Source organism: Piliocolobus tephrosceles, chromosome 1 (assembly GCF_002776525.5).
Source record: "Piliocolobus tephrosceles isolate RC106 chromosome 1, ASM277652v3, whole genome shotgun sequence".
Taxonomy (NCBI): Eukaryota; Metazoa; Chordata; class Mammalia; order Primates; family Cercopithecidae; genus Piliocolobus; species Piliocolobus tephrosceles.
In genome coordinates, this window is record NC_045434.1 from 101,207,256 (window position 1) to 101,232,742 (window position 25,487).

The window sequence follows — 25,487 nt, forward strand, 5'->3', positions numbered from 1 at the left end:
GGAACATCACACACTGGGGCCTATCATGGGGAGGGGGGAGGGGGGAGAGATTGCATTGTGGAGTTATACCTGATATAAATGATGAATTGATGGGTGCTGACGAGTTGATGGGTGTAGCACACCAACATGGCACATGTATACATATGTAACAAACCTGCACGTTATGCACATGTACCCTAGAACTTAAAGTATAATAAAAAAAAAAAAAATGGAAAAATTTCCCTCCCAAACCTTTCTCTGTATTCACAACCTCATCTGCGAAGTATGTTCTTTCAGAATTCCAATGTTAGAGAAGAGAGAGTAAGTAGAAGTCACTGAGAGACATTGAAGAGACAATTATGAAAATAATAAATTCCCTACAGGAGGGAAACATTCATATAATTTTGGGGATGAAAGGCATCTTGTTAGAATTTTGTGGTTATTTTTTAGAATATACACCTTTAGTTCAAGTGGTAGACTATTTTCCAAAATGTGTACTGGGTAGCTTAATCGAATTATAGATTTGTAGGGAATGTTGGGTGTTTAGCCATATTTTCACCCTCTAACCAAATGAAACTTTAGGCATCTTAAGCAGACAACTATTTAAGCCCTTGTTTTTAAACAGAGAACCTTACTTTCCACCAAGACTAACAGAGTATATGTTCTCCTTATACCATAGTTGAGTAGGGATTTGCAGGTTGAAAGATCTCCTGCCTTAGGAAACAAGGGTCTGTTATTTCTGACTATCTCACCTATTACTCCCCTTTCTTCCCATGTCCATAATGCTGCTTAGTTTCCTGGGGTGTGAAGGATAATTCTATACCTCAGGATGACTATTAGGTTGATTTGGCCTGTTATTCTGCCAGACAGATCACAGAGTAGAGATGGATTTTGTAGAATATTCGGATTGAGAGACTGACTTTATCCATCACATGAAATTTAGCCTGCTTTGGAACCAGCTACTTAGTGGGGTTTAGGTACTCAGGTATTCAGGGAACCTACACCAAGGGTTCAAGACAAGCTCTTCCCCACAAAAACTGACTAGATGGGAGTTTGAGAAAGGTACAGCAAAGACATAACAGTGGCTTAAATAAAGAAGAACCATACCAGTGGAGCCAGTGTAGTGCATGACATGGCATTGCATCTACTGTTGAAAGGATCAGAGATAGGTGGGATGATTTGGAGAAGGCTTACTGTAGGACAGTAAGATTTTTGAATCTTACAGCAGATTTTTCAAAGAATGATGGAAGGAAAGAACATAAGTTGGAAATATACCAGATATACCAGAAAGGAAGCATGATGTTTCTCACTGGAAATTAAAAAGATTCTAATATAGGGGACAGTAGACAAGATTGTGGAAATAATATGGAGTGTTTGAGTTATGGATTACTAAAGAGTAAGATGGTTAGATGATTGGAATGAGACAGACAAGCAGATCAGAGATTGTAAAGAACTTGGATTTGAAAGGCTTGGTATTAATACTGTTGCTAGTTTCTGAGTAGAAGAATGACATCAAAATTATGCTTAAGAAAGATTATTATTTTAGTCATATGCTCAGGTTGAGCAAGGAATTTCCAGACTGTCCTTAGGGAGAGGGAGAGGTATGGATAGGATACTGGTCCATTTAGGATGTTAGAGTTGATTGAATAGGTACTAGTCTTGGGGCAAGACTTAGTCATGCACTTTCAGTTAAGTGCTATTTCATTGCAAGGTCTAGGTGAAGGTAGAGATATATGTGTAAAACTGGGGAAATTGCTGGATTCACAGATAACCAGCTTTGGGTAGATCAGTTAACTTTGGTGTGCTTTTCAGTGCTATAGAAGTTCAGACCATTTGGTTTCTGAGATCAGTTCTGAAATTCTGTGATTATATGAGTATAATGTAAAAGTTGTCTCAATCAAGGAAACTTGGAGTAAAGACTCAATATGACAAATTTAAAAGGAATGAATGACAGTTCCAATTATTGGGTTCAAAAAACGTGTGCTACAAGTGTTTTGAGAAAAATAGGGCACAATAGTAGTGCATGTGAAATAAGGCTCTGAATGTTTTAGCTGAGTGTGTATTCCGTAGCACATAGTAGTGTTTTGTGGCTTCTAAAAAAGTACACATATCCATTGGGTATGAGTGGGAGCATTACTCTTTCTTGAACTGCGCTCTCACGATGCCTCCCCAGTTTAAGAGCTTACCATGAAATAGTAAAAGCATAGTGTCCAGATCAGGAGGTCATTGTTCAGCTCTCTGCTGCACTGGTGAGAACATGTGTTAAGCCTTTTTCCATTTTGAGCCTCACTTTTTAGAGGTTTTTGATGAACTGGAGTCATCCAGTGACGGGGAGGCAGGATAGCCTAGTGTTGAAGCACATGCACTGTAGAGTCTGCTTGGGTTTGAATCCTGCCTCTCCCATCTAGTAGCTGTGATCTTTTTTTTTTTCTTTTCTTTTCTTTTTTTTTTTGTTTTGAGACAGAGTCTTGCTCTGTTGCCCAGGCTGGAGTGCAGTGGCGCGATCTCGGCTCACTGCAACCTCTGACTTCCAGGTTCACACCATTCTCCTGCCTCAGCCTCCCGAGTAACTGGGACTGCAGGCGCCTGCCACCACGCCTAGGTAATTTTTTATATTTTTAGAAGAGGTGGGGTTTCACCGTGTTAGTCAGGATGGTCTCGATCTCCTGACCTCGTGATCCGCCCGCCTCAGCCTCCCAAAGTGCTGGGATTACAGGTGAGCCACCGTGCCCAGCCTGGTTGTGAAATCTTAATCTTTCTAAGCTTTGAGTTCCTCATATATAAAATGGATATTATAATATAGCACTGTAGCGAATAATACAAGAAACAATAGCTATCAGATGCTTAGCAAATATATAATACATAGTTAAGTACTTAGAAAATATGTTTTCAGCTACTTCGGGTATATACCTGGGAAGGGAGGCAGACAATTTTGGTCATTCTGATTATTATTACTACTGTTAAGCATAGAAGCACCACTAAAAAGGTGAGGAAGCCTGGAAATAACTTTATACTGAGGAATACGCCAAAGCATTGAATCTTGGAAAAAAGAAAACAAAAGGCCCACGTAACTATCTTCAGATTCTTGAAGGGCTATGTGTAAGAGAAGCAGAAGGCTTGTTCTTTTCTGTTCTAGAGGGTAGAGATAACCTGGAAATTGTAGAGAGACAAAGTTTGTTCTTTTAAAAGTTAAGACATGATTTATGTGTCATAAAATCTACCCTTTTAAAGTGTATAATTTAGTAGATTTTAGTATTTCCAGAGTTGTGAGACCACCACTGTTTTCTAATTTCAAAACATTTTTATCACCCTGAAAGAAACTCTCTACTGCTTAGCAGTCACTATCTATTTCCCTTTCTTTACAGCTCCTGGCAACACTAATCTACTTTCTATCTCTATGGATTTGCATATTCTGGACATTTCATATAAATGGAATTATATAATATGTGGCCTTTTGTGTGTGGCTTCTTTCACTTAGCATGTTTTCAAGGTTGATCCATGTTGTAGCATGTATCAGAATGTCATTTCTTTTCGTGGCCACACATTTCATTTATGGATATACCACATTTTATTTATCTGTTCATCAGCTTATAGGTATCTGGGTTGTTTCTGCTTTTTGGCTATTATGAATAATGCTACTATGAACATTTTTATTATGTGGGCATATGTTGTTGGTTATCTCGGGTATATACCTAGGAAGGAAGGCAGAATTTGAAGAATTAAGAAAGAAAGAGCTTTCTGACAGTGGGATCCAGCCACATTGAAGACTGTTCTTTTGTTGAAGTAGTGAGCCAGTAATTTCACTTAACAAATACGTAGTGTTTACTATGCGCTGGGTAGTGTTCTAAGTCCTTTACCTTTATTTAAAAGTCCTATGAAGTAGGCACTGTTATTAAATCTCTTTTACAACAGGGAAGTTTAGTACCTTGCTCAAGATTACACATTGAGTAAATGGTGGAGTTGGGATTGAAATCCAGGTGATCTGGTTGCAGAGTCTATACTCTTAAGAGCAGGAACAATAATAACTCCAACCATTTATTAAATTCTTAAGATTTATCCGGCACCATGCTACATGCTTGTATTCAACCAGAGGCTGGTGATCATCTTTTAGAAATATTTTAGAAATTATTACTTAATTGAATAGAAATTAAATTTCTTGAATCTCAAGGTTCTGTTATTCCAGGGGTGGCTGGAAATGCGGGAAAAGCCAGCAACAAGATGATGTCTGGCCTGAGGCTTTTAAGATGATCAGAATTTATATCAAAAAGGAAACTGTGAACATGAATGATAAGTATTATAGGAATTCAGTTAACAAGTCTTGTCAGAAGGTAGTAATAAATTATATACAACTTGAAGAGATTAAGTTACTTTAAATTGTGTGTGGAAGCCTTAGAAAAATGGAATAATTAAAGTTTCTTGGGAAAAGGATCTCCTTTTTCAAATGTTTAGTTTCAAATAGTGGCAGCACATACTAGGGTAGAGAGATGACTTTTAGAAAACTGAACATATGGGACTGGAGCAGTGTATTTTGGAGTCAGTTACAGGAAGGAAGTTATTTAAAACCAAGTGAACAACAACAGTAACAAATGCATTTGAGAGAAAGAGCAGTGCAGTCCAGACTGAAACATTAAGGTGGCCATAATAGATGGGGAAGAAGGAGACATCAGCAATCCAGACTAAGACTTCACTGAGCTTTGAGTTAGCAGAGGGAGTCATAGAAGCCAAGGTAAAATGATTAAAACAGTGCATGGAGTGGTTAGCAATTCTCCCTATAGGAGAGAGAATTTCCATATGAGTCTCAGATGAGACCACTGAACTTGACTAGAGGAAAGTCATTGTTTTTAGAAAACAGTTTCTAAGCAATAATTAGAATTAAAGTTTTGTTGCAGAGGGATAAGTAAGAAGTAGATGGAAAAGAAAGAGAAATCAATCTGAAATTAGGCTTCAGTCATAGAAGGTTTTTGTGAAACAATAATTTGGAAAGGGAAATGGGACTTCGTGAAAATGTAGGTTAAAAGAGACTTGTATATGTTCTAAGATGAAAGAACTAAGCTGATGTCCAGCCCTCTAGAACATTTTAAATATAAATCAAATCTTTATTATATTAATACTAACAGTAGGTCTAGTTTCACATAGAGCAAATATGTGGTTCTGTACACGGGCTTTAGGAGAGTAAGTCTCTTGTACCTCATATCTAAGTATTATCCCATTTAGAGGAAAGCCCTAAGTCCTTCTTTACAGTGGCTTAAAGGCCCCAACTGATCCACATCCCAGTTACAGCTCTCATCTATTTTCTGCCGCTCCAGGTCTCCTTGCTGTTTCTCAAACACACCTGGACTGCTCTCTGTGTTATGGCCTTTGCATTTGCTGTTCCCTTTCTCATGAATGTGTTTCCCTAAGATACCTGCATGATTACTCTCACCTCATTCGGGTCTCAACTCAAGTACTGTCAGTGAAGGCCTTCTCTGATTTTCCTATTCTAAACTGAGATACTTCTCTTTACTCACCCCACACCCTCATCCCCAACTCCATTCCTTCCTGTTTTATTTTTCTTCACAGCACTTAACTACATCTACCATGCATCTTTTACTTAGTAATTTTGTTTTTACCTTCCCCTATTAGAATTTAAACTCCGTGAGTGTAAGAATTTTTCTAGCACTAGAAAAACGCCTGGCACATAATAGGCCCTTACTGATTGTTGCATGAATGAATGATTATGAGTTTAATATTCTTTGTGGAAACTAATAAGGTTGATTTCCTATCAGAAACTGATCATTATTAATAAGCATATTTGATGGTATTTATAGAATTAGGCTTCATATATTCTCTACTCAGAAGTTGGCAAACTTTTTCTGTAAAGTGCCAGAGAGTAATTATTTTTGCAGGCTTTGTGGTCTCATTACAGCTACTTGTCTCTGTTGTTGTAGTGGAAAATCAGCCATAGACAATCTATAAATGAGTAAGCATGGCTGTGTTCCAGTAAGACTATTTATGAACACTGAGATTTGAATTTTATATAATTTTGAAATGTCAGAAAATATCCTTCCTTTGTTTTTGTTTTTTTTAATCATTTAAAAATGTTAAAACTATTCTTAGTTCATAGGCCAAACAAAAACAGGCAGTGGTCCAAATTAGACTTGCAAACTATAATTTGCCAATCTCTGCTTTTACTGATTTCTTAAATATATCTTAGGTTAAAACTTATTTTTCCATACTTGATAGGGAACAACAATGTGAATTAAAGTCTAGAAACAAATAATTCAGAAATATGTCTGTTTATCTTTAAAAACTTCCATTTTGCTTCATTTTTGTTTTCCTAGGAACCTTATATTTCCATTATATGTTTATGATATTACCATTTAAACCACTTTGCATTCTCTTAACATATGCCACGTGATAGTGCTGGGGCGATGTAATAGTTCAGGAGCAAAGCTGGGCAAAGCCCACCCACGTTTAACAATTTGCCATTATTTAGAAGGTGCATAATTCCCGTATGGGAGAATCAAGAGTCATCTAATAATGCCCAGAGAACTGCACTGTGAATGAGAATTGTGTTGCAGTTTTTAACATCATTCATAACACATTTCTTGAATAAGCTGCAAATGCTTTTAATAATATATCTCAGAGTTAATTTTATCTATGCTACATTGGCACTTTTTGCTCTCCACTTCAAAAAACGAACACAAGAAACTATTCTCAAATCAAGCTGTGATTTGGATGGGGCATTGTATTTTCCTCAGTAAGCATAAAGAAGAGAGAAAAAATGTTTTCACTTGCAAAACTTTTTCTTTTTTTTTGAGATGGAGTCTCACTCTGTTGCCCAGGCTAGAGTGTAGTGGCACAATCTCGTCAGCTCACTACAACCTCTGCCTCCCGGGTTCAAGCGATTCTCATGCCTCAGCCTCCCGAGTAGCTGGGATTACAAGTGTGCGCCACCACCCGGGCTAATTTTTGTGTTTTCAGTAGAGCCAAGGTTTCACCATGTTAGCTGGGCTGTTCTCAAACTCCTGACCTCAGGTGATCCTCCCACCTCAGCCTCCCAAAGTGCTGGAATGACAGGTGTGAGCCACTGTGCCCAGCCCACTTGCAAAACTTTTTAATATTTATAAGGCTTTTCACATACTTGATTTTGTTCAGTTCTTACAATAATCTCATGATGTAGGTGACCTTATTAACTGTTTACAGTGTGAGAAAATGGACAGTCAGTGAGGATAAATAACTTGCCCAAGGTCATAGCACCAGAACTCCAAACAAGACCCTCTGACCTTCTTAGATACAGACTCCTCACAGTCACCCGCATGCCATCTTTGGTTTCAGTGCTATGAACTTTCTTCACTGCCTGTTGGTCTCTAGCTTCACCTACTCATGAAGATGCCCAGAGCCTTAGCTGCTTCTGGTTCTGCCATGCATATCTTATGCAGCTTTGGGAAGCATGAAGAGGCTCTGGCCAGTTACCTCACTACCACTGTAGCTATTCACCAGCCCTGTTTTCTCTAGCCATTTTAGCTACTATGCAATTCTTCTGGGCATGTTCTGTCTTAGTTCCCTGGTATCTGGCCTTCCTTCTTTTCTCAGTAACTGTGACCCCTGCAGAGTATACCTTGCCAACCAATGGTTAATGAAAGGTCTTGGATATGACTGTCAAAGACAAAAGCACTCATGACCCCAGTGTTTCAGGTCACAATGATTAGGAAAATCAGGGCAACAAGACTTGGGCACAGGAAGAGCTGGTTTTTGAGGGGGGGATTTAGAGTTTGGTTTAAATGTGTAATATTTGAGGTAATGGTGGAACAGCCTACTAGATTCAGTTTTCTAGTCCCTGAAAACTAAAACGAGGAATAAGTTGAATCACATATTTGGGGCACCAGCCAAATATATAGCAGCATTTATAGTTAGAATCAAAGTCTTTGTGTTTCTTAATTTAAATGCTTCTCAGAGATTCCATTTAAACGACTTCATTATGAAAATGGAGACTTACCATGCCTTTTTGATGCTGTTCAGAGAAAATTGTCATAAATAATACACACAGTTTTGAAATGGTTGTGCATCTTATGAATCAAGGGATGGGATATAAAAAGGTTCCTCAGTGCCTCAATGTGGAAAGTATCATAGAATGTTATTCTTCAATTGTTTCCTTCCTTCACTTTAGTGTTTATATGGTATCTTAGATATTTTATGTTATTTTAATTATATTTTGTGCCTTTTTATTTGGTTAAAAATGCCTACTACTTAAATATTAACAGATTTTTAAATATCCCTTTGAACCCTTCCCTATTCCTGTACCTCCTTTCCCTTTTTCTGTTGCAATGTCAACCACCTGAACATAACCCAGAAAACTAGGTATTGGCCAATTGATGTTTCAGTGGAAGTAAAAGAAAGAAGAACTTACTATTTCTCAGTGCTTAATTGAGGAAAAGCACATAGTATCTTACATATTTTAAATTTGAAGGGGATAATAGAGTCAGGTTCATGCATTATCTTATAGACATCTTAATCCTATCAAATGGCTTTGTCAAAATGAGAAAGTTAATGAATTTAAGCAGACAAGTATGAACAATGCTCAAAAAAGGTGCTGTTACACCATCCCAGCCTGTGCACATATGAAAAAAAGCTGTGGTGCATTTTGCCTTTGAATAAGGGTCATGTTGACTGATCATGGCAGTCCCTGCTAGACCATACACCTGGTATTCTGTCACCTGCCCAGACTCAAAGGGACATTGGGAATATGTTGTTAAGTTCTCTAAGGACTCCTTCTTCTAAAGGGAAGAAGTTTTATAGGTGGTACTTGTAGGTCTGTTGATTCACAATCTCATGCTTTCTTGATTGGACTGTGTTGTATTACTGTAATTTTTTTGGACTTACAAGAGGTCAGGTGTTTTCATGGACATTTCTCTTTTCCATATAGATGTCCAGAGGGCTTCTTGGGAGAATATTGTCAACATCGAGACCCATGTGAGAAGAACCGCTGCCAGAATGGTGGGACTTGTGTGGCCCAGGCCATGCTGGGGAAAGCCACATGCCGATGTGCCTCAGGGTTCACGGGAGAGGACTGCCAGTACTCGACATCTCACCCATGCTTTGTGTCTCGCCCATGCCTGAATGGTGGCACATGCCATATGCTCAGCCGGGATACCTATGAGTGCACCTGCCAAGTTGGGTTTACAGGTAACTAATGAGACCAAAGCCAGTGCTTTCCTACCTTCAGCAGATACCTTTATTTAGCATCTTTTAGATCATGGTGTTTGGCTCTTAAGTGTCCCCCAGCTCTGGTGCACATTTAACATTATGGTAAGGAACTGGGATGTTCCAGACAACTACCCCTAACTTCCTTTTAAGAGTTTCAAGGGGCAGAGAAAGAGAAAGAAAAAGGACCAAATACTTTGACAGCTTAAAGTATATATGTCAGGGCCAGGTGCGGTGGCACATGCCTGCAATCCAGCACTTTGGCAGTCCAAGGCAGGAGGATCACTTGAGGCTAGAGGTTTGAGACCAGCCTGGGAAACATAGCAAGACCCCATCTCTACAAACAAAAAACAATAATAAAAATAAAACAAAATTAGCCACTTACAGTGGTGTGCACCTGTAGTCCTAACTACTTGGGAGGCTGAAGTGGGAGAATTGCTTGAGCCCAGGAGTTTGAGGCTGCAGTGAGCTATGATCGCACCACTGCACTCCAACCTGGGTGACAGAGTGAGAATCTGTTTCAAAATAAAAAAAGAAAAATATGTATACCAGGATGGGGAATCAGAATTTACTTCACTAAAAGAAATAACTACACTGTCACCAGAGGAAAAGTTACTAATGTTATTGACTATTTGCTTTTAGAAATCTCCCTCCCTAGACATTCAGGGCACTGTTCCTTTTGCTTCTTCATTGCTTTGTTCTTATCCATTAAATGTTTGTGCTCCCTGGAGCACTGTTTTGTGCCCTCTTTTGAGCCACATCACAGCTCTCTGTAGGAAATTTCACTGTCTTTATTCGCCTCCACTGCCACTGTCTTCATCAGTTGCTGATGAATCTCACCATCATTCCCTTAGCTCTACCCAACCCTGACATTCAGGCTCATGTGTCTAGCTATCCTTTGCATGTTCTCCTTGGAGATATTCTCCAGGTACTTTCAGCTCTCCATGTTGATAGAAATACGTAGCAACAATGTACATCCCAAATATCCACGCTAGAAACTCCCTGTTGCTTGTTCTTACCTCACTTCAACTCAGTCACCCAAGCCAGCCTCTGAATTACCTCTCACCTGTCTATTCCTCCAATTTCCTGCGCTACCCTGTAGTTGAGGGCCATGTTATCTCTCACCTGGAGTTCTGAAGTAGTTTCTGAATACGTTTTCTTGCCTTTATTCTCTCCCCATCTCATTCACCTATGATATTACTACATCTTTAATTATAAATGCAAATGTTCCAACAATCTCACCTGCTTACAATGTCTAATGTTTTTTCATCATCCACAGAATAAACTGCAAACTCTTTTACATGGCTTCCATAGCTCTTTACAGCCTAGACTTTACATCTCTTTGTAACCTGACCTCCCCACAAGCATCTAGGTCTAGTCACACCAAATTCTCCTTATTTCCCGAAAATGCTGTACTTATTATTGCTTCCATACAGTTACACACCCTTTTGCCTGGCATGTCCTTTTCTACAACTGGTGATTGTCCAATGTTATTTAAAACTGTGTCTTAGTGACCCTTTCATGATTCCTTTAGGCAAATGTTCTCTAAGTTTTACTATTTTTATGCATCACATTTTGTTGTAATTTTTTTTTGCACATCTCTCACCTGAATAGATTGTGGGTTTTTCTAGGTGGGTTTTTAACCTTATTCAAAAGTGTTTATTAAATTAGATAAGAAAAGGAGAGGCATTCTTCATTTTTTCTCCTGCTTTAAGCACTAAACCAAGAGTTCTATAAATGTAGTAAGCAAAAAGTGAAAAATGTACTCAGAAAACTATACTGGATTAGTTAGTGTAGCATACTGTTATATTAATTTTTCATTGTATTGGGGTTCTCTAGAGGGATGGAACTAATGGAATGTATATGTATGTATATATATTCCAGCCCAAAGTGTCTTGGTGGCAATCTTAATATATATATTGTATATATATTTACATATTTTATATATATATATGTATATATATATATATCAAGGGGAGTTTATTAAGTATTAACTCGCATGATCACAAGGTCCCACAATAGGCTGTCTGCAGGCTGAGGAGCAAGGAGAGCCAGTCTGAGTTCCAAAACCGAAGAACTTGGAGTTCGATATTTGAGGGCGGGGAACATCTAGCATGGGAAAAAGATGTAGGCTGGGAGGCTAGGCCAGTCTCGCTTTTTCACGTTTTTCTGCCTGCTTTATATTTGCTGACAGATGATCAGATGGTGCCCATCCAGATTAAGGGTGGGTCTGCCTTTTCCAGCCCACTGACTCAAATGTTAATCTCCTTTAGCAACTCTCTCTCAGACACACCCAAGATCAATACTTTGTATCCTTCAATTCAATCAAGTTGACAGACTCAGTTTTAACCACCACAAGTCTACCCCTTGTCAACTTGAACCCATACACCTCTCCTGAGATCATACATAAGCTTCAAATAAAGACAATAATTAGGTCATAATTACACCTAATGTAGTACAACTATTCTTCGTACATCCGGAAATGCACCAATCCCCAACTGAAATACTCTTTACATAAAGTTAACAATACTTAAATGCTTATGTGAAGTCAGTAAATCTTATGTCACATGATAAAGGAGAAAGGAAATAAAATGAAGATATTTTCTTAGTACAAGTGTGTACAAACACAGATATGTTTTAATAAAAGAAGGAGGAAATACTGAGGACAATTACAGTCCTCATTTCTGCAGCTGGTCACATGGTAGTAGCTGGTATTGATGACTACCTTATTCTGCCCATTTTGTATTCCTTTTGCCTTCAGCAAGCACCTCAACAGGTTGTGTGTGTGTGTTTTTTTTCCCCTAGTGGACAGTCCCAAACCTTCATTCATGAGGGATCTGGACCATTTGTAGTCCTACCGGGATTGGGCTGTTGTAATTTCCCATTGACCTTAATCACAGGGCATGATAACACTAAGTAAGAGACACCCTAATGGATCTCCTGTATTCCATGAATACTCTTTCTTACCTCCATTGTGGAGTAGTAGACTGATTTCATCTTGATAGCCCGGGTCTTGTTAGCCTTGATAGCCCAGCCAACACTGTAACGCCCTTCTTAACTTGTTTACTTAAAGGTAGGAGGAACCCAAAGTGTCCTGGCGGCAATCTTAACTACCAGTTTAATGGAATTGTTGTTGTGTCTCCTGGTGGCAGCGTTCCTCCCTCTGGAAGTAAGACCTCTAGGCCCGCAGAACTTAAATGTTGCGGGAACAGGAAGCAAACATTTTGCTAGTGGATCACTAAGGGTGATGGTGAGTGGTGCCACTTCCATTTCCACCCCTTGATTCCTGGATCTCTGAATCCTGACTATGGGAGAAACAGTACCATATATTGGATGCTGATTCAGAACATACATGGCCTTCTTGAGAACTTTGCCCCAGCCGTGCAACGTATTCTCACCTTGTTGGCACTGTAATTGTGACTGCAAAAGGCTATTCTACCATTCTGCCTCAGGATGTTGGGGAATATGGTAAGACCAGTGAATTCCATGACCATGAGCCCACTGCTGTACTTCTTTAGCCATAAAGTTAGTGCTTTGGTCAGACGCAATGCTGTGTGGAATACCATGACAGTGGATAAGGCATTCCATGAGTCCGGGGATGGTAGTCTTGGCAGAAGTATTGCATGCAGGATAGGCCAACCCATATCCAGAGTAAGTGTCTATTCCAGTAAGGACAGACATCTGCCCTTTTCATGATGGAAGAGGTCCAGTGTAATCAACCTGCCACCAAATAGCTGGCTGATGACCCCGAGGAATAGTGCTGTATCAAAGGCGCAGTGTTGGTTTCTGCTGCTGGCAAATTGGGCACTCTGCAGTGGCAGTAGCCAGGTCAGCCTTCCACTGGCCCATCTTATTTTCTTCACTGGGAAGGTGGAGCATGAGCACAAATGTTAGGACCTGAAAGGTGGTGAACTATGCCTGGGCAGGGCAAAGCCAGAGGAAACTCTGGTGGAGGTCCATAGCAGTCCTGATGTGCAAATCAGTCATCCAACCTGGGTGTAGGGACGAAAGATCTACCATCTAGAAGCTGGTTCCCTCCAGAGTTTCCCTCAGGATAGTTGGCACTCTGGCAAAAAAACCCACTCTCGGTACCAATTTACTGTATTAGTCCACTTTCATGCTGCTGATAAAGATATACCTGAGACTGGGAAGGAAAGAGGTTTAATTGGACTTTCTATTCCACATGGCTGGGGAGGCCTCAGAATTATGATGGGAGGCAGAAGGCACCTCTTTCATGGTGGCGGCAAGAGAAAATTAGGAAGAAGCAAAAGTGGAACCACTGATAAACCCATCAGATCTCGTGAGACTTATTCACTTATCATGAGAATAGCACAGGAAAGACTGGCCCCCATGATTCAATTACCTCCCCCTGGGTCCCTCCCACAACACATGGGAATTCTGGGAGATACAATTCAAGTTGAGATTTGGGTTGGGGACACAGCCAAACCGTATCATTCATCAAAATGTGTTGGTGGGGTAGAGGGTAGTTAGGATGATCCATTATCTCCATCATGACGACGATAGCATTGATGATGTAAGTCGTTGAAAATATTTGGTGGTTATAAGAATAATTTCTTTCTGATAGTCAGTTTTGAGTTGTTTTGCTATTATGAAGCAAAGTGGGGGCACACATACCTATTTAAAATATTTTAATTCTGACTAGTGGAAATGACAATAATGCCTTCTTCATAATTAAAATGCCACTCTGAAATAGTCCCCAGATTAAAACTTCTTCCTTTGCTGTTAAAAAGGATCTCTTCTTGGTGTGTTCTGTAAGATTCTGATCTTTTTTTTTTTTTTTTTTTTGAGATGGAGTTTCGCTCTGTCGCCCAGACTGGAATGTAGTGGCACCATGTCTGCTCACTGCAAACTCCACCTCTCAGGTTCATGCCATTCTCCTGCCTCAGCCTCCTGAATAGCTGGGACTACAGGTGCCCGCCACCAGGCCTGGCTAATTTTCGTATTTTTAGTAGAGACGGGTTAGCCAGGATGGTCTCGATCTCCTGACCTCGTGATCCACCTCAGCCTCCCAAAGTGCTGGGATTACAGGTGTGAGCCACCTCACCTGTCCGATTCTGATCATCATTTATACATTTGCTACTTTTGTCTATCACTTTAGGAATTGTCAGAGATCAAGGTCATCTTTGGTCTTTGTGATAGCTCTATACCTCAGTGAGACCTTACTAGCTCATCTCCACTCAAAAATGAAGAAGCAGAGGCAGCAAGTTAGTGCTTATACAGAATATATATGGAAACCAAATTCAGGGTTCCGTTCCGTTCCCTTCCCTTTCCCCTTCCCCTTCCCCTTCCCCTTCCTCTTCCCCTTCCCTATCCCTTCCCTTCCCTGTCTCACTCTGTTGCTCAGTACAGTGGCATAGTCTCTGCTCACTGCAACCTCTATCTCCTAGGTTCAAGTGATTCTAGTGCCTCAGCCTCCCAAGTAGCTGGGATTACAGGCATGTGACATGAAGCCTGGCTAATTTTTGTATTTTTAGAAGACGTGGCGTTTCACCACGTTGGCCAGCCTGGTCTCAAACTCCTAACTGCAAGTGATCTGCCCACCTCAGCCTCCCAAAGTGCTGGGATTACAGGCGTCAGCCACCACTTCTGGCCCAGGGATCTTTCGGTTTCAGTTGTGGGCATCACTCTGAAAATCACACTTGCCAGAAGTGAGCATTTATATCTCTTCTCCACTGTAAGTGTCTCTTAGTGACATGAGTGGAAAGACAGGAAGAATTGCAGTTCCTTCATTTTCTGTCTTAGCTCCCTGAGATGTATATGCTGTACCTAAATTTGTGTTACACTTTTCTCCTTTGATTTGACATTCCTTGATAGGCAGAGAACACTTTTCTGTGCTCATATGTCACATGTCACATCTTTTTCCCTTATGGAAAAACTCTTGTGTCTCCCATTTACCTTTCTGTGGGGTCAGAGATTTAGATGTCTTTCCAGACAATCAACTGGAATATTAACAAATTCGAGGAGTTCTCATCTCTGTAGTTTAAATAGTAAAAGACTTAGACTAATGAAAACAAAAAGCCAGCCATGTGCATATCAAAATTTCTAGTTCTGTAAGCATAGTTTTTTCTCTTTCTCTTTCTATCTCAAATAATCTGCTTTGCTTCCCCTGGCATCGTGATTTAGTTTTCAACCCATCAGAGTCTTCCTGCTAGTGCTGGTACTTTCCTACTTGAGAAAGTCCACGGAATACCTTCTAGACCTCTGTCCTCCTGATGGCTATTTCATTTGATATATAGGGACCCAGAGGTCCTTCATCATTTTCAAACACATCAAGTGATATTTATAGCAAGGCCACAATTAATAAAATGTTTCCCAGAATATATGTGTATGTTACATTTAGAGGAAACAGAAGTAGTAGTCACTTGTTTCTATCACCAGGGGTCTACTTAGTAACTATATTTTGTGGAAAATATCAATATATTTTATCCATTCAACAGACATGATGTGAGAGCATACCATGGAGACCCAACCCTGCCAGTGTGGCAGGTGGTATAATAGAAGGAAACAGCAAACTTGGTGTATCTGTGTTTGCGCACGTGTGTATGTGTGTGGGGAGCACTAAGGATGACTTTACAGAGGTTGGAACTTTAGAGCAGAGTTGCCAAGGTAAGTGAGAGTTCACTAGGAAAACAGAAGGGAAGTTGATATTTCTTTTTTTTTTTTTTTTTTTTTTTTGAGATAGAGTCTCTCTGTGTTGCCCAGGCTGGAGTGCAGTGGTATAATCTCAGCTTACTGCAACCTCCGCCTCCCTGGTTCAAGTGATTCTTCTGCCTCAGCCTTCCGAGTAGCTGGGATTACAGGTGCGCACCACCATGCCCAGCTAATTTTTGTATTTTTAGTGGAGACAGGGTTTCACCATATTGGCCAGGCTGGTCTTGAACTCCTTACCTCATGATCGGTCTGCTTCGGCCTCCCAAAGTGCTAGGATTACAGGTATGAGCCATGGCGCCTGACCCAGAAGTTGATATTCAAACAGAGGAGCAGCATATGCAAAGACAGTGAGCTCTGAGAGAGTAGATGGATCCAGACTCCTATTGCTGATAGCATCCTGCAGGATTGGGCTTCAATGTGACTAATCTACAGTTGCCTCCAGATGCTATACCCACTGAGTCCTTGTGTCTCTGCTGAGGCCCTTGGAGAGTTACTGGAGAGGGCTCTGTGTCAGGTGACCTTAAGGAGGCTCTGATTTAGCCTTTTGTAAAATTCAAAGAGTTGAGGTCTTCTCCATGCAAGAGCTCCCTGATGTCAATGCGGTATTGAGGATGGGGCCATCTCCTATTTCTGTGGCCAGTACTGAGTTTTGTTATCCTTCCTTTAGGTAAGGAGTGCCAATGGACTGATGCCTGCCTGTCTCATCCCTGTGCAAATGGAAGTACCTGTACCACTGTGGCCAATCAGTTCTCCTGCAAATGCCTCACAGGCTTCACAGGGCAAAAGTGTGAGACTGATGTCAATGAGTGTGACATTCCAGGACACTGCCAGCATGGTGGCACCTGCCTCAACCTGCCTGGTTCCTATCAGTGCCAGTGCCCTCAGGGCTTCACAGGCCAGTACTGTGACAGCTTGTATGTGCCCTGTGCACCCTCGCCTTGTGTCAACGGAGGCACCTGTCGGCAGACTGGTGACTTCACTTTTGAGTGCAACTGTCTTCCAGGTAAGGAGCTCCCTAGTGTCCCAGGATTAGGGGACAAACCCCTAGCACAGGAGGTAGTGGGTGTGACTCAATTGCTTTTTTTAGGAAGCTTCCTAAAGCAAGGAAAAAGGGAAGTGAGAATTTTGTGTGGGGTGGGTTGCTAGTGAGGGAGGAGTTTTATGGGCCCACTGTGGTCCATAAACTGAGCAGGGGGTAATTTAGCATGTCAGGGTTTATGATGATGAGTGGTTAGAAAATTGTTTATTGTCCCTTTTGTAGAAACAGTGAGAAATAAGAGGAACAGAGCTCTGGGAAAGAGACAGGCAAGTCTGGAATGAAAAAGAACATGATGAGAATTAGACATTGGAAAATATGTATGTGTGGTTAATAAAGTGCTTTAAACTGAATTGACATTAACAGTAGGTGATCAACTTTCCTATGTGCTTTTGCTTTTGATGGAGTAATTCTTTGTTAGCCACCTAAAAGCACCCAGCTGCCCTTGATTTTCTCTGGGCTACTGGCCTTCACAACCCGCTCCCATGTACCCTCTCTGACTGGTGTAACCCTCCCCTAACTTAAGCTAGAGAATTCTGAAACTGAGGAGGGAGTCCTCTGTTAATCAGTGAGCACTTTTTGATGAGCTGATAGATGATATATGAGAGACTATGCATGGCACAATACTTTGATACACTCTTCACTGATAAAAGTGTTCTAGAGTACCCACACAACCCAAAGATAGAAACAAAAAGAGGAGCAGTGTCCGGGAGCTTGGGGCCTGGTGTTCCATGGAGAGGGAGAAAGGAACAATCCTGGCCAATTCATTCAGCTCCTTATAAAAATGATGAGGAGGCTGAAAACCAAGAATTTTGATTGGGAACAGAATACAAGCAGCTGGAGCAGATGAATTACTAAGCAACAAAGATCCTGTTTTTATACAAATATCCTTAGTACAAAAACAAAAGAAGGAAAACTGTAGGGGGGAATAATGTGCTAAGTAAGCAGAATTGCCTCAAAAAGAAGTTGTTCTAGTTATTCTTTCAGAGTGAGAATCTTAGATTCTGGTGTTGTGGATATGGTTCAAATATAATGGGATTGTGTGTTTTATTTTGGAGGGATTAAAGGTCACAGGTTGGTCCTCAGTATAAAATCAACTGGTAATTTATTCATTTCATTTGGTAAAAATGTATTGACTGCCTGCTGTGTTCTAGGCACCATGCTATGTATTTGGAATACAGCTATACAAAGTATTGCCACATAATTGAAATGAAAACTTTATATTATTTTGCTAAGTCACAAGAACAAGCATTTAATTGTATTACTTTTAGTTTCTCTTTTAATAAATAATAGATAATGCTATCATTCTAGATACTAAATAAGTGTTTTCTTAACATAATATTATTATCCACTTTATCTTGTAGAAAAGAAATAACTAAAATACATCTGTCTTCACTCCTGTATTTGCATTTTAAGGGTTAAAGACAGAAATAGAAATGTAAACAACTTTATTTTGAAAATATTTCAATATTGCAAATATTGTCTGAGTCTGATACTCTAGTAATCTAATTGGCTAGTAATTGATGTTAGTGTGATTTATTGTTGAAGGCTTAATGTGTTTTTCAGTTTCAAGAAAATTGCTTTTAATAATTGCCTAGAACAAGAGGTTGATTTGGCAGCAAGATGTTGACGGGAAGTTAGAGAAGTCAATAAAGGAAGTTTTTAGCTGAGAGAGAGTGATTATTCACTCCCATAGCCTCTGCATTGTTATCCATTAGCCATGATAAGAACCTTAGGGAATTCTGAGAGTGTGTCCAGGAAAGGATCTGTCAAACTAGAATAGTATCTCCTCCTTGAGAAAGGAAATAACCAAGGATTCCGCACTGAGAGGCTGCCAGGGCTAGTGAAATAGAGTAAGGAAATCTTGGCTGTCTCTTATTCTATTCTCTGCTTGTAGTTTAACGCAAGACACTTAATTTACTCACTGATGGTGTGTGTGTGTGTGTGTGTGTGGGAGGAGAGATTAGCATGAGGGGTGGGAATGGGGAGATTTGGTGAAGAGAAAACTTAACATTTTTTTTGGTGGCTCAGAAACTGTGCCAGGTACTTCCATGCTTATTAGCTCAATTACACAAAAATCTTGGGAGCAGGTATTATGTTTCAAGTCTTCCCACGTGAAGTAACTGAAGTTTGGAGATGTTAAGTGATTCACCCAAAGTTGTACAGCTAATATGTGGTTAGGCTGGGTCCTGAAACCCAGGCAGTTTATTTTCAAAGCCTTTGCTTTGTGCATCTTACTGTGCCACACTGCACTGCACATCTGCTTCCTAAAAGCACTTTGTAGGTATGTAAAACTTTTTGTTAAATGCTTTAAGCTGTTTGGGTTAAAAATACATGTTCATGTTGTGAGAAAACCAAGACACTCCTAATTATAATCAAATAGTATTTGTTACATGTCAATATATATGTGTGTGTGTGTATGTGTGTGTGTGTGTGTATATATATATACACACATATATATATGGCATTGTGCAGATGTTTAAAAGTAGTTACATAGACTAGTTCTTGCTTTTCAGGGTCCCATAATCTAAAACAGATGATTCAACTTTGGATAAATATATAGAAGGAAATTTAAAGAGAATTCAAAACAATAGATGATGCAGTGACACCGTGAATAAAGGTTATTTATACAGTTTCTAAGATTTCATGCTCATTGTTCATGTGTCCCAGGTGGAGTTCAGAAAATATTCACTTTATTTCCACAAAGGGAAATAGTGCCTAGAGATGGTTTTCTTTTAAAAAGTCCTTTTCATAATGCAGTGCCCTTCCTTCCATTGCCCTTCATTCAGTTGCTTCCCATGCTTGTCAGGAAACTAAAATGTTGCTTAGAGTAATAGTCACTATCTCAATGTAAACAGCACCCTTATTTAATGAGAATTATTATTTCAGTTCTAAAAATGGGGAAACAAAGTCAGCAGGAGGCAAAGTAGCTTGTTAAAGTATTATGCAACTCTCAAATGGTTGCTTCCACTGCATTTCACGTCTTGGCACTTCTAATTGAGGGTTACTGTAACCACCCTATTTAAAATTGTAACTGTCCCCCACCCCCTTAATTACTAACCCTGGTCTACTTTTTGTTTTCTTTTTCTGTAACTCTTATCTTCTTACTATATAATTTATACTATATAATTTACTTCATTATGTCTATTGTTTATTGTCTGTCTTTTCCAAATTCTACTGCCTCTTACCTTTTCCAGAATGAAAACTAGGATCTTTGTTTTTGTTTACTGTTGTATTCCAAACACCTACAAACAGTGCCCAGTATATACTAGGCCCGCAAATATATATTGGCTGACTGACTGTATGGTTTAGTATTATGTCCTAGTATTGAGACTGTAACTTTGGTCTTCTCATTTTCTTCTTTGTATTGTGCATCCTAGACTTAGTTTGGCCTCTCCTTTTGTCCTTGTATACTCAAATAATACTGGATAAGAATTTTGGAGTCTTTTTCAACTCTGAGTCAGTGAATGCCACATAACTTAGTGACTATATTTAAATGGTTAAGTTACAATTCTTTTCCTGCAAAGGATACTGTAGTCACTGTGAGTATTTTAGTATTATTGTAGGACTCAAGAGGGAATTAAAACTACAAACATGACTCATCCTGTATGACACAGAAAGAAATGTTTCTTCACAGAGGGAGGAGAAAAATATCTCCAAGAGAGAACTAATAGAATCAAATCAATGAACCATGTCTCATCTTTTTGGATAAGTAACTGTTAATAATCCAGACACTTCATGAACTTTCATTATGTAAAGTCTTTAGTAGAAGCTAAAGGAGGGGCACCAACCACAGTAATTTTAAGAACAAAATGGAGCATGAAAATAAATGATTAAATCATTTACTCCCACTATTTTTGGGTTAGGGCCAATAATGAGGAGAGAAAGAGGTAGACTAGTTTTGTGTTTGTGGCAATTTTAATAAAGTAGCACAAGTAATCAGAAAACAGTAGGCTGTTTTGAATTTACAGGCTGTCCCTTATGAGTTCACAGTTGGATTGGACTGTCCTCAATGTACTTTCTTTTTTTCTTTCTTTACCACATCTCTTTATTCCTCTGATTTTGTTTAAACTTCATAAGGAGTTCTCTGATCTTTCCTTTCCAAACAATGAAGGTTTATCCTTTGTAAACCACCTCTGTACTCCACAGGCTGATGATACGTGATATCCCTATATCATTAAAGTAAAGCCTAAGCACATTCTGTGGCTTTTGTGTCTACTCTGTTGTTGCTGAGCTTAAGAACTATTAGAAATAATTCCCTCTTGCATTTTCACACATGGGGAATGTGACGTTCTCTTGGGTATTATGCTAATCATATTTTGGCAGGTTTCTCTGGAGCAGATGCAGAAATGATCATACCACTTTCCAGGGTGTATTATTTTAGCTCCTTTGACTTGGGCCCTAAGTCCATTTTACCTGATGTTCCTGAAAGATGTTCCTGATGTCTGTCACTGTTCTCTCATGCTGGATGTTCTTGCCTATGCTGCCTCCTCAGCTTTCTATCACCCTCTTCCCCTTTTTTATATAGAACTTATTCTTAGTGATTTGTCAAAGACACCCTATTTCACTGAAATGCCTTCTATATTCCCTATCCTCCAAGTGGATTGGAGACCTTCTAAGGTCTTTTGACATCTGCATATCTCTAGCACAGCACTTATCATGGTGATTATTTATCTGTTCATCTTTCCAAGTAGACACTCTCATTTTAACTCCCTACCCTAGTCCCCAGCATCCCCAGCATAGTGCCTGTCATAAAATGGTGCATCAATGAATATTTGAAAAATGAATGAATTGAACGTGGTAAACAGAGATGAGAATTCCTATATTCTACATTTTTTAAAAATATACTGAAATTATTGTCTTTGAATCCTCCGATTTATTTCTTTGACTTTTTTGGTGACAAAGTTAGAAAAAAGTGAGGTCAATAGGAAGATATGAAGGGAAGCAGGTGGGAACAGCGAGCCTGTGCAGGTGATGAGGTGGGAGATACGTGGCACAGGCACAGGGGTCAGTGAGTTAATCTGGGCTCCTTCAGAGAATGGAAAGTGTATGCCAAGAAAACTGGTTGGATAGGGACAGATTCCCTCTTGCATTCTCACACTTGGGGGCATGTGTCATTCTGTTTACTTTCTTTTTTTTTTTTTTTTTTTTGAGACAGAGCCTTGCTCTGTCGCCCAGGCTGGAGTACAGTGGCGCAATCTCAGCTCACTGCAACCTCCACCTCCCGGGTTCAAGCTATTCTCATGTCTCAGCCTCCCAAGTAGCTGGGACTACAGGTGCCTGCCACCACGCCTGGCTAATTTTTGTATTTTTAGTAGAGATGAGGTTTCACCATGTTGGTCAGGTTGGCCTTGAGCTCCTGATCTCAGGTGATCCACCCGCCTTGGCCTCTCAAAGTGCTGGGATTCCAGGCATGAGGCACCATGCCCAGCCGCATATGTCATTTTCTTGGGTGTCACACTGATCGTATATTTGCAGGTTTGCTTTTGTGACAGACTTCTTCTGGGGGAAAAAAAGTATCCTTTTATCTTTTTACCTTTGTCCAGTTCCAGGTATCCCTGTTTTTTTTCTTCACTCTTTCTTCCTTGTTCATGGGAGCTTTTCTTGAGGACTTTGAGCCCAGCTTCGGAGAATCCTGGTTGTGTCATCTCATCTCCTTTCTGCTCACTTTTTCATCTTCTCTACCTAGCCTTTCTACCCTCACACCTCCTAGGGTCTGAAAATGGAAAGACAAGGGTGTTTGCCTGAAAGTTGCTGTTGTGTGTGGGGATGACAGGTTCGAAAGACTCTTTTCTGGTCCCTGCCCTCATTGCCATCATTAATCAGTTAAGTGGCCCGTGGTTTTGTAACAGCACAGTCTTAAAATGCTTCTCCCAAGTTTAATTTCTCTCCATTTGACCTTTTAAGGATGTGAATTGGCTTTAAACAGTAGACTCCCTTTAGTATGGCCCTGTGAGCCTCTCGGTGAATCTGCTACACCCATTCCACCCACGGGTCTGGAAACTTGTCTGTTTACCTTTCCCTGAAAACTTAAGATATATTTTTAAGAAGTGCCTTGTAACTTTTCATATAGCCTTTCCCCTACTTTGGGTAGACTGTTTCCTACAAGAATTTGGTAGATCTTTCCAAAGAGAATTCTGTATCTCTATTTTTAAAGCATAAATCCTGTCTTAACTTTGGAGGAGAACTGATTTGGCTTGGGTTTTCTCAGACATGGGAACTTTTGACCTAAGTTTGTATTTTTACGTTGTCAGAAGGGAACTCCGGGATCCCAGAAAATGTATGGACTGCAATTGGGTAAAGTTTCTGGTTCAATACTTATTCCTACTTACTAGCTATTTAATCTTGGGCAAGTCAGCCATCTGGCTCTCAACTTCCTCATCTGTAACATAAAAGGATTAGAGTAGACAATCTCTAAGGGATGCTGTAATACTACTGACAAATAATAATATTAGCTAATATGTGTAAGGCACTGTGTTTAGTGCTTTTTCCCTTAATACAATAGCTTTGAGATTTATATACCATATGATAGATTTGAGTTTATATACCATACAATTTACTTTTTTAAAAAGTACACAATTCAGTAATTTTAGTAGATTTATAGATAGGAGTAACCATCACCACAGTCAATTCTAGAATATTTTTATATATCAAAAGAAACCCTTTACCCATTATCAGTTACTCTCCATTCCTCCTAACTCCCTCCCAGCCCTAGGCAACTACTAGTCTACTTTCTGTCTCTATTTGCCTCTTCTGGACATTTCATACAAATGGAAACGTGCAGTATGTAGTAATTTGTCACAGCTTCTTTCACTTAGCATGAGGTTTTCAAAGTTCATTGATGTGGTAGCATATATCAGTACTCCATTCCTTTTCATGGCTGAATAATATTTTATCATATAGATTTACCACATTTTATCATTTTATTTATCCGTCATCAGTTGATTGACATTTGAGTTGCTTCTACTTTTTGAGTATTATCAATAATTCTGTTATGAACATTTTTGTATAATTTTTTGGTGGACATATATCTTCATATTTCTTGGGTATATACCTAGGAGCAGAATTGCTGCGTCAGATGGTAATGCTGTTTAACCTTTTCAGGAATTGTCAGACTGTTCTGAAGTGGGTACATTATTTGACATTCCAAGCAGCAGTATATGAGAATTCCAGTTTCTCCACATCCTCATCAACACTTGTTATTGTCTGTCTTTTTTATTATATTCATCCATAATGTGAAGTGTGTATCTCATTGTGGTCTTGATTTATATTTCCCTGATGGTTAATGATTTTCAACATCTTTTCATATACTTATTAGTCATCATGTATCTTCTTTGGAGAATGTCTGTTCAGATCCTTTACCTACTTTATAATTGGTTTATCTTTTTAATATTGAACTGTAATAGTTTTTAAAAATATATCCTAAATGTAAGTCTCTTATCAGATAATACGATTTGCAGATATTTTCTGTCATTCTGTGTGCTGTCTTTTCACTTTCTTGATGATATCCTTTTCAGCCCAAATGTTTTTAACTTGATGAAATACAATTTATTTTTTCTTTTGTTGCCTGTGCTGTCATATTTGTGAAAAGTTTGCTTGTCCCACATTACAAAGATTTACTATTTATAAGTGATTTATAATTTTACCACCTACCTTTAGGTCTCTGATCCATTTTGAGTTAATTTTTATGTGCGAGGAGGGAGTCTAACTTCATTCTCTTGCATGTGGATATTTAGTTGTCCCAGGACCATTTGTTGAATTAAGTGTTGTTTTTATCTAATTCATTTAATCTTTACAAAACCATTTAAGGTAGGTCCTGTTAATTCCCCAAGAAAGTTTAAGTATCTTGCTCATGTTCACCCAGCTATTGCATGGCAATGCTGAGAGTTGAGCCTAGACAGTTTGGCCCCAGAAGCCATGCTTTTAGCCATGAAATAGCTGTCTTACCTCCCTCCCCTCTTACCTATCTACCTACCTACCTATTGTCAGGGAAGAAGTACCTCAACAATAGTCAATCAGTTATAAAAAGAAAACACTTTTTTTCTGTTGTGGTTCTGCTGAAATGCTTCTGCTTTCTTAATTTGTCTGTGGTTAGTGAATTCAGTTAGTTGTAACATTGGCTAGTATAAAGTTAGAGTCACAGTTTCTATTCCTTATAGTTTAGCTACAAGGGCTTTACTACCTCCCTGACACCCTAGTCAACTGTATTTAGTGTTGCTCATCAGAGAGATCGAGTTAGGGAGAGGATGATCATTGACATTTTAGTACACCACCAGACCTCTTAAGTTTAGCAGTTGTAGGCCAGGGCCCCATTTTCCCCAACAATCTAAAACTATGTCTTTAAATTTTCCAAAGAATGTCTTCATCAAGAGCCCCAGACTAGGGGCTGGTCCTATGTTCACTCAAGGACATATTTTCTTTTTTTTTTTTTTTTTTATTATACTTTAAGTTCTAGGGTACATGTGCATAACATGCAGGTTTGTTACATATGTATATATGTGCCATGTTGGTGTGCTGCACCCATCAACTCATCAGCACCCATCAATTCATCATTTATATCAGGTATAACTCCCCAATGCAATCCCTCCCCCCTCCCCCCTCCCCATGATAGGCCCCA

At 39.5% G+C, this 25,487-nt stretch overlaps 1 protein-coding gene across 4 annotated transcripts in view; it reads left to right on the top strand.

Moving 5' to 3' along the window:
* The window catches only part of NOTCH2 (notch receptor 2), a 200,460-nt gene that overhangs the window by 94,469 nt on the left and 80,504 nt on the right, over positions 1–25,487 (top strand). For 3 of the 4 annotated variants that reach the window (XM_023222769.2, XM_023222770.3, XM_023222768.2), the window contains exons 3-4: positions 8,885–9,144; positions 16,502–16,837. In XM_023222769.2, coding sequence (XP_023078537.1) covers positions 8,885–9,144; positions 16,502–16,837 — 596 coding nt within the window. Of the gene's footprint in view, positions 1–8,884; positions 9,145–16,501; positions 16,838–17,095; positions 17,959–25,487 lie in introns of those variants that run through there. The other variant, XM_026456718.1, reaches the window with a different exon arrangement.